Source organism: Astatotilapia calliptera, chromosome 3 (assembly GCF_900246225.1).
Source record: "Astatotilapia calliptera chromosome 3, fAstCal1.2, whole genome shotgun sequence".
Lineage (NCBI taxonomy): Eukaryota > Metazoa > Chordata > Actinopteri > Cichliformes > Cichlidae > Astatotilapia > Astatotilapia calliptera.
This window is the reverse complement of record NC_039304.1, coordinates 19,172,809-19,186,693: the sequence shown is the minus strand read 5'-3', so window position 1 is coordinate 19,186,693 and position 13,885 is coordinate 19,172,809. Positions and strand designations below refer to the sequence as shown.

The window sequence follows — 13,885 nt, the reverse complement described above, 5'->3', positions numbered from 1 at the left end:
ATGGAGCAGAGAATGGGGGTTTAATAGAGTTGTTGGAGGAGGAGGACAGGCTGTGTGTGTCAGTGTGTGTATAATGACATTAGCATCTAGGATAATGTCTTTCTGCAGACAAATCCAGGGCAGATAAGATGTGCAAAGCCACTGTGTTTGTTTTCATCACTGATTGTTGTGAGAATTTTGAACACTAACTAAAATGCTGTCATCGCAGGTTTAAACCAGTCTAGTCGTCTCTTCCCTCCCCTTACCCCTCACCCCCTCTTGTTGTCCCCTCCCTCAGACACACACACCCACAGTTTAATTTTCTAGCATTTTGGTGTGTGTGTCTGTGGAACCGGTGCTGACTAGCTGAGGTCACTCGCGGCTGGTTCCTGCCCCCCACCCTCCCCTCTCTGTGGTCTGTACATTGAGTTATTTATCTCCTGCTGTTGTTTCTACGTAAACAAGACGTACACATGTTTCACATAGTGAGCTCATTCACGTCGTAAAGGAGGCGTATCCTGCACAGCATGCAAATGAGTAGATAATTCTCCTGCAGGGCAAAAAGCACCATGCTGTCTTCTGCAGCCTCTTAAAGAGCGTGTACTTTGATATTAAATAGGTTTAAAGGGTCTGAAAGCTGATGATTCCCTGTTCAACATGATTACAAAAGCAAAGGAAGATAGAAAAAAAGCTGTGATTAAAAAAGGGGGTCTATTTGGGAAACTGCAGAACAGATAGGGAGGTTCCTCCCAGGGCTGTATGTTCTAGATAAGGGAATTGTTTTATTCCCAGTTTGCTATAAAAACAAAACACATTAAAAGTCAGCTAACATTTACTGCTCCAAGCATGCTCCTGGAACTTTCCTTTTTCCTTTTCAACTGGTTTGTTTTGATTTTGTACTTTAGCCCATAAGAACCTACGCCCTTTTACACATTTAGAAAAAGTTCCTGTTAAAGTTTCAACATTGACTCTCCCATAGTTTTCCTGACAGTAAAAATGGGTTTGGGCTCTCATGGGTTAGATTCAACACAGATCACAGTTGTTACGTCGTGATCCACGCTCAGTCGTCCAGGCAGTGACATGCCGGAAGCATTTGTTCAGTCTGGAAGGCTGACAAAACTTTTCTCCCACTGAAAACAAAACGTCCAGTTGAACAGAACCAACTTTATGGGATCGCAACTGTTAATTAATTCTGTAGAGCATTTATAAAAGATGTGATGAGAGCATACGAAACTGCACCAAATGGGATGAACGGCAACTGAAATGATTTGATGGGTTTTCCGGGCTGATTATTTCTCAGCCGACACATTTCATTAACTAAATGAATTGCAGACACTTCATCGAACGGGTCAGTGCTGATTTAACACCGTCCCAGCAGTGATGGAGAAATCCAGCAATCAGTGTTATCACAGCATGCGACAGCATTAAAAAATCTGCTCTGTCTCAAGCCACAGGTTACTTATATTTTGTTAGGAAAATGAGAAATAGGTGCAATGATTTATTGAAACAAGAGCAAACAGACGTGGAAACACAGTAAATAAGGCAAAACTGAGTTTGTACAATTATAATGAGTTTAAAAGTCAGAGATGACCTTTATTCTCCAACACAGTCTGAACTCAGAGCCAAACATTCGTGTCATTTTTTTATGTAATCTTCAGGAATAGTTCTCCAGGCTTCTTTAAAGACATTCAAATGTTCCTGATTTGTAAGACTTGCATTTGCTGCCTCTTCCTTCCTTTTTAGGGTTACAGCGAACACCGTGCAGAGATATTCAGTATTATATTCAGCTAATAACTCTCTGAGATGGTGATAGAAATCCTACTTTGTGTTATCTTTGGTATTTTTCATTGTGTTGTGTGTAGACACATGAGTTAAGTGCTGTTTGAATGCCCGAGTGACTCAAAAGTTAATGTGAAGTGGTTTAAACAAACAAACAAACATTCCTCTGGTCTGGTTCAAGGACTGGACTGAAAATGAGTGAAAAAGTAGCCAAAGGAAATCTGTGACAGTCCTTCAGAAACCTGGAGACGTATTGCTCAAGAGCACGTTAAGAATTACAAGAAAGTCTGGCTCCTGGGAAGAAAATATTAAGAAATGAGGGGGCGACTCAATACTTTTGAACTTCACTGTATATTTTCATAGAGCAAAAGTATTGTGGGATATGTTGAGAGATTGGAGATTCATGAGTCACAGGTAGATTGAAAATAATAACCTGGCACTGAAAGTGTTAATATCACAGCTCCTCCATGCAGAGTGGAGCACAGACTGTCAGGTTTGCCTTGAAGGAATGGTGCAAACAGGCAAAGTGACACTGTGTCTTGTTGCTAATGCACATTATCACATCTCATAATAACACACTTCCCACTAACACGGGTGTCAGCATCTGCAGACACTTTGAAACTAACATGACTCAGACAAAAAGTCTTCGTGTGTGGATACCTGACGGGTGAGTTTTTATTGTGATTGTTCTTGACAAAGTGAGTTTGTTCTGATTAATAAACAGTTCAAATTTGGATTTTAAGATGTGTTGATTTTGGAGATGCTGAGCGAGCCGCTGAATGTGCCTCACTGTCTGCTTTGTGGCTCTGCTTCTGCTATTAGTGGTTGCCATAATGACCGGGTGGTGGACAGCGCTGAGTTATCAGGTACGTGCGTCTGAGCTGAAATTTGTGTTTGGCCAGTGACTGCAGGATGAGTGCTACTTTCAGATTAGGCTGCGGTGTGTGGGTGTGTTGAAGAGCTCTCCACCAAGAAACAAGCGGGAGAAGCAGGAGAGAAGAGTACACAGCTGCACAAACAGCAGGTTAATTCAATGTTTCTGGGAACGGCCAGATCTGCCTCGATGTCCCGTTTCCCTCCTGGCTCAAGCTGAGGCGAACAAAACAAAAGAATTTTATGCTCAAATGACCAGCCTGCCTCTTTTCCCCTCAGAGATGTGTGCACGTACGCCATTAAATGGATCTTACTTTGCTTCTCTGGATTCTTTCACTGGGGCTCCGATTTGTATGAAAACTGGCAGAGAGCAGGGGCCCCTTCCTCTCTTCTCCCCTTCCCCTCATTCTTTTATCCCAAAATCGGTCACACTTTGTGCGCTGACATTATGCAAGAGAGCAGCACAGCACCGGACACTCAGTCGGCTAAGATTTGGCTCAAAGCGTTGGCCAGATCAACGTAACTCCTCCTCCGTGTCCTGGGGGGTTTGTGAAGACAAAAACACGTTGAGAATAATTTTGTGGTTGAGTTTTGCAACAAAGGAGCAGGGTCATGATTCAATCTGTGGCACACATGGACCTAAATCTCCCCAGAGATGGAACTAAGAAAAGAGACATCATTACTGAGGAAACCAGGCCACTAAAGCAGTTTAAATTCATTTATCTCTGCTGCCAAAGGGGCTCAGCCTACCTTACAGATACAGCTTTGGGTTGGCATGTCCTAAGAGAGCGTGTCTATATTTACCTGGGTGCAGTCTCCCAACAGGCTTTTACCTTGAAAGTTAGGTAACAATTACCGCGAAGCTGCTCCAGGCAGCAAAAGATTACGAGCTTAACCTGCACCTACACTAACAGGCGCTCCTTCTGCAGACTGTGTACATCTGCAGTGTTCCCAGTGTCCACAGGGGGCGTTCTGACCTTTGGCCTTGTGTCTAATCAAAATAATCTCGTTACAACTGGCTCTCTCACTACACAGGAACAGGATGAGTAATTTACAGAGTTGCTAACTCTGATGTGTTCAAGTTCTTCTGGATAATCAGAGTTAACTGGTGACACAGTGCAGAGACTTCTGTTACAGCTCTGTGTGTGTGTTTACTGCGCAGTCACATTGTGAGGGCATGACTGAGTTTTTGGAGATAAGAAAGAAGTCTGTAGCAAATAGTAGGGTTTAATACTGGGGTAAAATCGGCTGCAGGTTAAGATTCATTTTTCATTATTGGCCACATGCAGCCAAGTTTGATCTTAAGCAGGTCAGACCAGTGAAAATCCTCTGTCAGCGTAAAGATTGCTGCTTTGGGCTTAAGCTGTAAGAAATAAATGTGTAAAAGTCATGTTAGCTCAGAACTCTGACTGTCCTGAAATTAGACAACAGGAAATGTTTGATAGTTAAAAGCATTTCCTCTTTTTGTTTTTGTTTTTTATGGGGAACCCTGTAAAAATCATAAATAGGAGAAACTTTCTTCTAAATGTTTATCTGTTAATTTTATTTTGGTGAGGTATGAATGGCCATCGGGGGAAGGTAGAAGTGCTGTAAAACCTGTGAAAATACAGTTAAAATTTATCCTTTGTTCACATTTTCCAAAGTTATTCTTTGGACCAGACTTGAGTCTTTGGCAACTGATTCTTATGTTCGACAGAGTCACAGTTCAGCCCTGTAAAGCGAGGGAGATGCCACTGTGTGGGAAGGATGCCACATAACTAATACTCTCCAGTTTTATAAAATAACTACCCTCTGAATTTGACTCTGGAGGGAAAAAACATATGCACCTTTAACACATTTAAGTAGTTGTTGTTGTTTTTTTTTTGGGGGGGGGGGGGGGGGGTTAGATGCACATTTTAAAGGCCAAAGAGATTAAAGAAAACATCTGGCACAAATAGCTCATAGTAACAAAAGTCCAGAGGATACAGTAGAGACAGGCAAAGGCAACAGCTGCTGTGGTGTTGGACATGCAGGTACAGCAACACTTCCACTGACACTTGTATAAAAAACAAACACACGGTCATGGACACAGAGCTGGAGTCAGATGATGAGTAACAGGTTACAGTGGATCTGTGATCTATATGTGATGCTGCTGTGGATGCCCATTTCACACACAGGTTGATGGTTGAGGTTGAGGTTGATCCACCTTTTATTCTTCATTTGGATCCGCATGATGTTGCAGATGATGGATGTTACTGATACGGTCATCTCAGGCACAGAATTCACAACCAGCACGTCCAAGTAACATCTTTATATTACTGTGCGTATATAGATGTTTGCGTCCTGAAATATGTGTTAATGCTGCTGTGAGAGCTGTATCTGCTGTAGCAATGCCCCACACACAGGGTGTCTAAAGGCTTGTGTATGTTCTGTGTAATAGCTCATAATTTGGTTGTGGGTTATAATCATAGCAGGGAACCATTATTACAGTTCAGATTGGCAACAGCCACCAGATTGGTGATAAATGTAGTGCCATAGGCTCGTGCACAAGTTGTTGTTAGACGAAATGTCTTAAAGTCTTTGTAATAGCGATGGCGTGGTTTAAAAGTACTCAACCATGGAGTCTGACACCTTTCTGAAACAATCTCTTACTGATAATGAGGCTTAGTAAAGCAGCACTCCTCTAGATGAAGTGTTGAGCGCTGCTGCGTAATGAAGAGCAAATCCAGCGTAATTTAAAAATATGCTGCCTTTATTTTTTAAAGCTTTGATCACATTTTCACATTTGCCTGGTATACAGAGTAAGCCCACATCAAACAGTTATTTACTATTTATTCATATCCGTCCTGCGTTGAGTCCTCAGCACAGGAATTACTCCTTATTTCATAAATTATTTCAGTTAAAGGAATTAAGTTGGGAGATACAAACAAGAAGATTGCAATTCACAAAATAATGGAGTTCGGTTCTGACACATTCAGGAAAGAGGAAAGAAAAGCGAGTCGATGAGCTTCTTCACAGAAGTGGCACCAATGGAGAAAAGCGTGGGGGCCCTTTTGGAGGCCGGTCACAGCAGGATTGTCTTCTTCGCCCTTACAGTCCGCTTTCATCCTGCAGCAGGACAAACATCACATGTTCAGTTGACATATCGGACAGGACGCCGGCTCTCAAATGACTAACAGGGGTGTTAATAAACTGGAGAACCGTGTTAATATGTAGACATCTGATGATACAGTTCACATGTGAATGTGGACGTTGTGGACAAGTTTCCACATTGCTGCATACTTTGGATATAATGTCTAAAGATAAGTAGAAGGACGCAGGTCATCAGTAGATGTTTAACCATGCGCTAAATGTGAGCTTAATCTTTAGCGTGTGGATTTGTCTTGTCGTTCGTACAGTTCATGTTGGTGTTTATGAATTTTGACCTTGTTTTCTGTCAAGCTGCTGGTTTACTTATTGCACCTTCATGGAAAGAAATCTGTCACTGCTTTTACATCATGTATATTTTTAGTAATTCTTTTAGCTGCTGCATCAAGAGGAAGGTATTGGAAAATGTTATCTGAAATATCTGAGACATGGGAATGTTTTTATGACCTTAAAGGTTTTTGTTTAAACTAACCTTTTATTGTTGAGTTTGGTGTTTTAGCTTTAGATTTCTTTGTGCAAGTTTGGATTTTTATGTTACATGCACTCATTGCACTTTTGGAAAAATGTGCTTATTTGTGAATTTGCACTACAAACACAAACAAGCAGAGGTTTCAGATTGCATAACGACTAAAGACAAACAAGAGATAAAATTAGCTCGGCTCTGCGCAAAAGTATGAAGATCCTGTTCACAGCAACTGAAAACTACAAATGGCACATTATGTCTCATATCAATCGATCAGTCATTCAATTTGTACATCAGCCATAAACTGCTCTGTAAAAAGATACATTGAAAAGGTTACCAGATAGTTAGACGACCATTTTTGCACTCGAGTTTTGCATTTTGGCTGTTTTTGAAATCATTTGTAATTACAATTGGATGTGAGGATGGTTTACGTTCGTGAAATAATGCAATGTGCACTACTGTGAAATTAATTTGTCTGCTGAACACAGCCCTGAAACAAAGTGTATAATGTGCTCACTCCTTGAAGTATCTTTTAGAACGACATAGCACTAAACAAGCGAGAGGCGGGTGTGACTGAGAACCAGAGGGCCCGTGGTGCCTGCTGTTCCCACATGGTAGGAGCTTGAGCACCTATTCTCTGTGTCAAACCCAGCTTACAGTGAAGAAAAAATTCTGTAATCTCATTGTACAGACTGACTTGTAATTATAAACCAGAAAGTTTTTGTTAATTTACAATTTTGTTTTCTTTCCTGAATATCTGACGCTCGTGCTCTGAATCACAACCTGCTTTATCAGCTATTTTACCCTACACAGGAACATCGTTTATAAAAATTTATTATTAATTGAAAAAAATAAAACAAGCATAAAAAAGGTACATTTTCTTTATAATATGATTTCTTTGTGCAACCAGAGGAGTCGCCCCCTGCTGGTTGTTAGAGGTATTAAGGGTTAGGGCACATATACACTGGCTTCACTTTTTCTTTTCCTAGAGCTTTTATACAGTCTGCAGTCTAAATTAGTTTAATAATACAAAGCATAGATTTTTTTAGACCTTGTTTCCCAAAATGCTTAAAAATTCCTTTAAATTAGTGCTGTTTCCGTCCCCACTGGGAGCCCTTTTCCTATCAACACAGGATCCAAACTACAAAACTTGTTTTTGTAATCACTGACAGGCTGGATGGAAGTCATGACCCGCAATCCAACAGCTCTAAAGAAATTCAGTCTGGAAGTACAAAATGGCCAACGGCCATAAATGGAGTTGCCGAGAAGAGCCGGCTCAGTTCCAGCAACCAAACCAGCTACAGCACATTAGTGAGTCGTCACTACGACGCTCATGTTTGAATAAACTGTTTACAATTTTACTGCCTCGAACGTCTGACCTCTGAGACTCGCAAATACACTCAAGTGATTCGAAGGAATTCCTCTACCCTCGCCCAGCTCAGGCAGAGGTTTAGGATTCGTTCACTTACGTCTTTGCTGTCCCGACAGTCTCCGCAGATGCATCCCAAACAGCCGTTGATGGCCTGGAGGCCGCAGAGCACAATCTGCAGCAAGCCCATGGCCAGCAGGATGGAGAACAGAACGATGTTCCACAGCACTATGTTTTTAGGGTGCACACATGTAGTCCACATATCCTGGTTTACAAGGTAGCTCCCATTGCCCCTGTGAAGGAGAGGAGCAGTGGAGCATAAGCAGTGACCAGAGCTCATACTAACAGCATTAATGAAAATATGGATGGGGATGGGGAAGTGAAGAAAAGGCGGTGATGGTGGAAGAGAAGGAGAAAAAAGTGTGAGGTGGAGAAAGCAAGCGAGTTGTAAAACTTTTCAACCTTACTTATTTACATAAATATTAAAGGAATACTTCTGAGAAATAATATAGTCAAAGGAGCTTGCGAAGAAAAGCGTCTGGACTTCTTTAGGTTACTTGAAGACGTTTCACCTCTCATCCGAGAAGCTTCTTCAAGCTTCTTCGAGAAATAATATATATTTTCTTTCTTGCTGATATGCTCTCACATCCCCTTAAATCAACACAAAGTCTGGAAACAGGTTAATCCAGTCCAGGCAAGAAAAAACAAGTCTGTGCTGCAGCTCAACATCTCACGAACATCTTGTTTGTTTGAAAAATCAAAGATTAGATATGATATAATTTGATATTTTAGAACATTATTTCATTATTGCTACAATCATGTAAAAAAAATATTTCACAGGGCCTAATAGGACCTGGCTGGATCAACAAATGTAAGCTGCTCAGGTCCAGTGACCAGCCGACAGCTGGTATGAGGTGTTTCTGTTTATATGCTGTGTTTGGTTTTTGCCAAATGTAACATGGTGCATTATGTCCAAACATCGCAAATTTGGTCTCATCTGTCTGAAGGACATTGTTCCAGAAGTCTTGTGGCTTGTTCAGATGCAGCTTTGCAACCCTAAGTAGTGTTGGGATGCTCTTTTTACGGGAAGAGGCTTTGAGCTTGGGTTTTTCACAGGACTGCATTTTGTTACAGGCTCAACAGCTAAAAAAAACAGGTTAAAAAAAAAAAAAGCCAATACAGATTACCAAGAACAGCAGTAAACAGCTGTTCAGTAAACTGAAAATGAGTCACAATGTCCAACTTGCACAGTCTGAACATGCAAAAGTAAGGTTATGTCCCTGATTTCTCTCTTTGTGACAGCTGCTCATGGGGCGAATTTATATTAGTTAAAGTTTTTCATTGATCAACATCCTGCAGTGTCTTTTCTTGAAATTCCCTTTCACATTAAACACTATCACTGCAGGACAGTGCTTGATCAGCGTTTACTCTGCAGGCAGTAAATATTTATATGTGACATCTTCAAACTTTATTTAAAGGCTGTTGAAGGTTAAAGCTTTCCTTTCCTCTAAACAGCATCACAGAAGTACAGAGTACATTACAAGACAACGAAGTAAACCAAAATACACTGATCGTAAATGAATCATTTCCCTTTTTGCAATCTAGAATTCTGAAAATTTTGTTTCCTCAATTTGATATCTTATCGCAGCCTATTCATAGTGACACAGACAGCAAACACAAAGGCATCTTTCCCAGCCTCCTTCCTCGCAGCAGATATAGAGCACGTCTTATGATCTGAGAGAATCACTTCTTGTTTTTCATATCATCCTTTCAGCACCGTTAGAAATATTAAACAGCAAAATAGTTTGGGCTAAAAATCGACAGTTGACAGAACAGAAACGAGAAAGAGGAACTTAAAGTTTTCTGGAGGAAGGACAAGCCCAGGTCACATGTTAATAACCCAACATGTATTGTGTAATCAGACTTGTTTTTCTTGGTTTGCCCTTTAAACTGCTGTCATAACAGACAAGCCTGAATATTAACAACAAGCTCATATTTATTAACAGTTGTCCCGATTGCATGATGGGCCTTTATCACCTGCTTTGGGTGGATGCTTATGTAACCCTTTTAATTCCGTCTGAGTATCGATGAATATTGCAAATGTTTAAAAGGGTCAAGAAACACTGATGGAACATACTGGCTCGCTGTGCCACCTACTGGACTTTAAGAGTATTGCAGGATAGGGCTGAAAGGGGAAGGTGACGTAGAGAAGGTGGCACTGATAAAAAGACAGGAAGCTGAGCTGTACATTGGAGGGATAGTGGATATACTGCACAAAGGAAGATGAAGATGCAGTCATCAGGCAGGAGGAAAAGAGGAAGACCTCAGAGGACATGTTAGAGGGTTGGTGTGACAGAGGGGGATGTTAGGGATAGGGTGATACTCTGTGCCAAACTCTAACAAAACCAACCAAAGGAAGAAAACTAATACAGTAATGATTATATATTTTGGTGCTTCTCAAAGAAAGCTAAAGCAGTTAAATATAACTTAAGCGAAAAGAAGAATAACTGAAAAAGGAAATGTATATATTTTATCTGCCTGAAGGGTATCAGTCAAGACTATAATTACTGGCTCAATCTGCTGTTTCAGTGCTTATCAAAAAGTACATTTAAAAATATAATGATGAAGGTGGGACACTCACGTGCCCGTGTCTTTAAAGGGGTACTCCCATTCGTCACTTTCCACCTGGCACTTGGGTCCAACAGCCAACCCAGCTGAGGCGACACTGGTGCAGTAAATCCCTCCAAGAACGCCGACGGCGGAGGATATGACCGAGCTGAACATCTAAAAGAAAGATGAGAACATTTAGGTGTTTTTTCACTCGTGCAAGAGATTACGAATTATTGTAACTGTACAAGTATGTTTGTTCTTTAGAGAGATTTTTTTAGGTGATCTCTTTGCTGTCATTCATCATTTCTTTCTTTCTTTCATTTTTCTGGGACAAGTTCATGTTAATTTTACTCAAACCTAATGTGGAAAACAAATGGAAGGAGCCATGAATCACTGTAGGAGACAGAAGTTATATGAAGTATACAATATACATACATATATATATATAACCTAAATATTTACTGTTAAGGGTTTTGGTTTCCATATTGGGGTTTTTATAAAAGTCCATGAACAGGGCTTGGAAAAGAGAGAACTTGTGTTGCTTAACTTCTATTTCAAAGAGAAAAGTGATTTCCTTTTTTGTTTTTTTAACTTTTTTTTCTGAAAACATGCAAAAATATAAATAATCAGGCCCTAAAACTAAAACATTATCAACTCAAGCATCATGGAGCTTTCTTTTAATAATAAATAAGCAGGTCGACATAGAGTAAAGCTAAACACAAAAGTTTATTTTATCCCCTGTAGAATCATTATTAGGTTACTAATTAACTGATATCATGTTTTATGGCTTTTATCCAATATGTAAAATATAAACAGTGCTTAAAAATGTATTAAACTGCCAACCAGTGTAAGGTTTAGGCTGCAGTTGCCCTAAATTAACAGTGTTGGTAATAACATTAAAAAAAGTTTCTGTTATAGTGCCTGTAACGGTTAATCCACCAGTATGAAGAAGCTCTTTAATGAAAACAACATTTTTAATGCTAAAATATAAGTAATTTTGTTATCCAGGAATTTTAAACAGCCAGTTTTGATTACTTGCTAATATAAAAATCTAATGCGTATTTCCCTGATAAATAAAAATATCATTTGTAGCTTTAATCAAGTTTTTTGCATTAAAAATCAATATTTGTGTTTTCTTGTTTTTATGACAGGTGATCTGATGAATTTACTAACCCCTTTATGTACTGTTGTTGATATCACTGCAAGGTTATCTACCCAAAATGAAAAGGAATGGCAAAATGCACGTCTGTGATGTGTTACTGGACAGCGATCACATGGACAGCTCATACACACAGTGGCTTTCTGCCTACGCTTACTCAAAGTTAGCCATTTATGGTCTCAGTGCATATAATTAACCCAGAGGATCGTACTGCCTTCAACGTTAGCAGCCTTTCAATGCAAACATAATTTTTTTATTTCCCTTTTTCTTTCTAAGTGTCAATGACCTAAGATGCTAAAAGTCGAAGCAGTGCATATTTTTTAAAATTGCTGTCTGGTTATTCAGACTTAATGGCTCCTCACTTCTGTAATTAGCGACGTAGTTCCTAATAATCAAAGAGAAGTGAGGATCTGGAATTCAGATAAAGAGCTGTACTTCTGCAAAACATCTTCAGCAAAACTTTAAATACTTATTGTTTGAAGTACTAATGATTGTCTTTGTCGGGCGCACCTCAAACAGAGCATGTGGGCACATTAATGATCATGCACTAAAGTTTGTCCTTTGGACTTTTATATGCCTTTTATTACACATCATTATCAGTGCAGTCCCCCACACACCACAGTATTGTGTAACATGGAAATGCAATAAATCTTTCAAATGATTTCACTCACCCGGCAGCGGTTGCCACAGCAACCTTGTCCACAGCAACCCTTGCCCCCGGCCCTGATAGCTGAACAGCTCGGACACAGCATCTGACAGGTGCAGAGACGAAACATTACATCTGCTATCAAAAAACAGTTTTTGTTGTTGATGAATTCTCTCAAAAAACTTTTTTTTTTCTATTTCTTTGGGTCCACCCACAGGTTACATACTTATTTGTGTGTGCGCATGTGCACAATTGTGTGTGTGTGTATGTTCGCTTATCTATCAAACCAAATATTTGTAAATCCTGCATCAAGGTTTACCCAGCAGGCAGCGACATCCCAAAGTTAGACGAAAGGGATCAGACTTCCTGGTCTGAACTGAAATGTTATACTGAAGCACAAAAGATTAAATATTTATGAATTATTTATTGATAGTGATAGCTCACACAATGTCAAGATAGTCCCCTTTAATAAGGGAAGTGTAATACAATTTAACTACTTTAGCTTCTTTAATAGCATTAAGGAAACTAAAGTAATGAAAGCTGGCAAATTAATGTAAACGCTACAACATTTCTATCTCTATTATAGCAACATAAATACTTTAGTAATTTAAGTGAATTTATTTATTTTATTATTAAAGATCTTTTATATGAGTGGTGTGATTTGGTTACATTCATTATTTATTTTCAGAATGACTTACATTTACATTCTTCTTCAATGTTTTGGTATCTAAAGCATGTTCTATGTACACATAAGCTGAGCTAGAATTAAAAATGTTTACTCAGTGAGTCATAACCCCTCTATAAAATAATCCTTAACCATTGTTAAAGGTGCTGCTTTTACAGGTTTTACATATGACAAGTCAAATAATAACATCACGCTGAACCCCAAACCACTAATAGGCTGATAGAGACAAAGAGGCGTGTACTATTAATAAAAATGCTCTAACAAAACTCTATGCTAATCTAAAAAGGATCATGCAGTAGTAATTCTCAATAAAACTCAATAAACGTAAGCAGTTTAACTTTACTAGTTTACACTACGAAACGTAATGGCTGAAAAACCCAATAAAAATGAGCAATAAAACATTTCACCAGACTCTCTGCGTGGAACTGGTTTACTCACAATCAGGCCTCCTCCGAGGAGCCCCCCCATGAGCCAGACCTCGGTGGAGATCTCGCTGGTCTTCAGTTGCTTCCCGTCGGGGAAGAAGAGCAGCAGGTTGGAGATGATGCAGATGAAGGCTGAAGGCAGCAGGATCAGGCCCACCAGGCGGGCGCACTTTCCTGTACAACACATGGCTTAAGCTTCTTTTTTCTTTCACTTGGCTGCTCTGTGGATCTGACTCCCCTCTCAAGAGGAAGTCGGTGAAAAGTGCAGGAAACCAAAAAGAGGAGTTGAACGAGAGAGAAAGAGAGAGCGAAAGAGAGCGAGAGAGAGGAGATCACCTGTGGCGGCTCACGCCACGAAACTCAAATACAAGCAGTGACCGTTACAGCGGGGAACAGAGAGGGAACAAAGGCCAGATGTTGGCGTGGGTGCTCCCGATCTCTGATGTCAGAGCTGGGCGTCTCCTCACACGTCTTAGATAAAGATGAAAAGTCTTGAGGTAGAGACTTATATTTGTAATGTAAAGTTAACCAGAAAAAAAAGTGAACCACTGATAGACTACATGGAAAGGGGGGGGGGGGGGGGGGCTGTGTATGTGTGTGTAATTGTGAGTGTAATTGTGTTTGTTTAGAGAGCTTCATCATTGTCTTAAATGCCCTTTGATACCTGCTGAAGATCTGAGGTCATTACTGCATACATATCAGTCCACCCATGATTGAAGGGTGTGCTGATAACGATTTTTTTCCATGCACCTGATGAATCAATCACTCATT

General features: G+C 40.0%; 1 protein-coding gene across 1 annotated transcript; it reads right to left on the bottom strand.

Moving 5' to 3' along the window:
* Window positions 1-5,425: 5,425 nt before the first annotated feature.
* Window positions 5,426-13,522, bottom strand: tm4sf5 (transmembrane 4 L six family member 5). The gene is made up of 5 exons (XM_026162187.1): window positions 13,128-13,522; window positions 12,030-12,110; window positions 10,231-10,373; window positions 7,690-7,882; window positions 5,426-5,718 (listed from the first exon to the last, which is right to left on the bottom strand). Exons 1-5 carry the CDS (start codon window positions 13,299-13,301, stop codon window positions 5,701-5,703), a joined length of 609 nt encoding a protein of 202 aa, XP_026017972.1. The 5' UTR covers window positions 13,302-13,522; the 3' UTR covers window positions 5,426-5,700.
* Window positions 13,523-13,885: the final 363 nt, after the last annotated feature.